The 2,469-nt window shown below is 40.2% G+C and overlaps 1 protein-coding gene across 1 annotated transcript; it reads left to right on the plus strand.

The window, feature by feature from the left end:
• Positions 1–79: 79 nt before the first annotated feature.
• On the plus strand, positions 80–2,469 carry JH06_5702 (cadherin domain-containing protein; the record flags this gene model as incomplete). Its single annotated transcript, XM_014669326.1, has 1 exon — positions 80–2,469. A coding segment is annotated over one exon (2,390 nt), but the record flags the coding sequence as incomplete, so codon positions are not given.

The following is a 2,469-nucleotide window of genomic DNA, read 5'->3' on the forward strand; positions in this document are numbered from 1 at the left end:
AGATTTGTCGACTTCATCCACTGTTGACAATTCATATACTGATTTGAAGTACTATGTTGTGACTCTTCCAGGCAAACAAATGCAGACTTCAACAGTAACGAGTCCAGTGACATTCCTTCAATCTGGAATCAACACGATTGCTATTGCCATTGTTGCTATTGATGATACTCAACTCACATCCTATTTCGATGCAGTTGTTCGTTTGATGGCATCAGAACAATCTGAATCTCATATCTGGGAATTCACTGTTACAACTACTGATATCGATAATATGCAGGAGGGAGACATGTTGAATGATCTCTCAGCTTCTAGCTGTACCAATACCAATTCTCTCACCATCACATTGAATAATGATCGTCATGAATGGATCAGTTCTGTTCAGATTCAGAACTATTACACTAGATATGAATGGACAACTGAATTCAATCTGTATGGTCGTAACTCAGATACAGATGAATGGACACTTCTGAAGGAAGTCACTGGTCTCACTTATTCAACTCTTAGTCAGAAGAGAATCTACTTCCCTAACAATACTCCTTACAATCAATTCAAGTTTGAGAACTTTACTACTGATGATCCTTCTGCTTGTTGGGGAGTTGCATCTCTGGATCTGTTTGCTGATAATGTGATGGCTGATATTCCTAACTTCACTTATGATTCTTCAGTCACTGTAGTCAAGTATGCAGAGATGGCTGAAGTGATTCCTCAGAATGGAGATCGTTACATGAACTTCAGAATCAATCCTTCTCTTCCTGCTGGTATTGTGTTGGATCCTCACACTGGTTGGATCTCAGGTACTGCCACTGCTGGGAATGGTACTCAAACCTACACCATCACTGCTACTAAGATGACTGGAGGAGATGTGACTGATACTATCTCTCTCTCAGTTTCAATATGTACTGGAGGCAAGGGATTGATGACTGTTCGTATCTACGCTGATGTCTATCCCAATGATTATTCATGGAAGCTGTATGAAGGAAGAGGAACCACAGGAGCTGTTCTTCAATCTGTATCTCCATTCCCTGTATCTTATTCTTATTACTATGTTGATTTCTGTTTGGATGATGGAATCTACACATTTGAAGGATCTAAATCATATGGAGATGGTTGGGATTACTGGTATAGTTACACTCTGACTGTTGATTATGGAGAGATGGAGTTGGATATACAAGGACTGGACAGTTCAGATACAACACCGTCTACTGTGACTGTATCAACAGTGTTCTCAACATATTTCCCATTCCAGATTGAATACACAGATTGGAAGGTGATACAGAGTGATGTGTCAAGTGATTGGAATACTGTCAGTTTCGATGATTCCACTTGGAACACATACAAGGCTGTTGATATTCCTTCCACTTCTTCAATCACAACATATATCCGAAAGAGTTTCACAATGAGTGGATTGAATGATTATCAAGTGTTGAATGTTCGAGTGAAGTATTCTGGAGGAGTGGCTGCCTATCTGAATGGAAATCTGGTTGCTCGATTCAATCTTGAAAAGGATTTCGATTCTTTGAGTCTATCAATCACTGATCATGATGCTAGTGTGTTCTCGAAGTTCCATGTGATTCTGTCAACAGCTGGAATTGAGGAAGGCAGTAATGTATTCAGTTTCGAGATTCATCGTCATTTGAGTGGTTCTTCTTCTGATCCTGTTGTGTTTGATGCTACTGGAGTATTTGGAGTTGAAGACTGTTCTACTGTTGTTGATTCTTATTCTTCTCTCACTTCTACTGAACTGGAATATGGTACTCTTGATGAAATCATGGATCTGGATTCTTACACTTATGGTGTACTACCCAATATGATTGGAACCTATATTGACTGGACTGTTGAGAATCTGGAAGGAAGCAAATGGAACTCATTCAACATTGTTGGAAGATTCACTGTTTCTTCTTGGGGCTTTGATATCTATGGTTATTCCAATCCTGATGATGAACAGGAATCAGTGACGATTCTGAATGCTGTGAATCAGACCGTGACTATCCTAACAAAGCCTCAGATTGCTGTTCCTGTGGCTCTGACTGGATTCCGAAGATATCGATGGCAAATCACCAAGGATACCTCAGAGTACCTCGATGTTAATTCAATTCATATGGCCTATTGCAAGGATCCCAGACACAATGATCCTAACTGGACACCTGTTCCAACACCAACTCCAATTCCAACTTCGACTCTAATTCCCACTAATGCTCCCACAACAGTGTTGCCAACATTTGTTCCCACACTACCTCCAGTTCCTACTTCGATTGTTACTCCTTCTTCTGCTCCGACAACAGATGAGTGTGGAGATGGGTTCATGAAGATTATATTCACAAGAGTATCAGGTGAAGAGGAATGTGAGGTGAGAGTGAGTGATGCTTCAAGCAAGACAAATGGTTTGATTCTAATCAATTCACTCAGTTCATCTTCAATCTACTGTCTCAATCCTGGTTACTATTACATTGGTTGTAAAGGAGCTGGTAT

The sequence above is a fragment of the Blastocystis sp. subtype 4 genome (assembly GCF_000743755.1).
Source record: "Blastocystis sp. subtype 4 strain WR1 chromosome Unknown seqid_0673, whole genome shotgun sequence".
Classification (NCBI taxonomy): domain Eukaryota; class Bigyra; order Opalinata; family Blastocystidae; genus Blastocystis; species Blastocystis sp. subtype 4.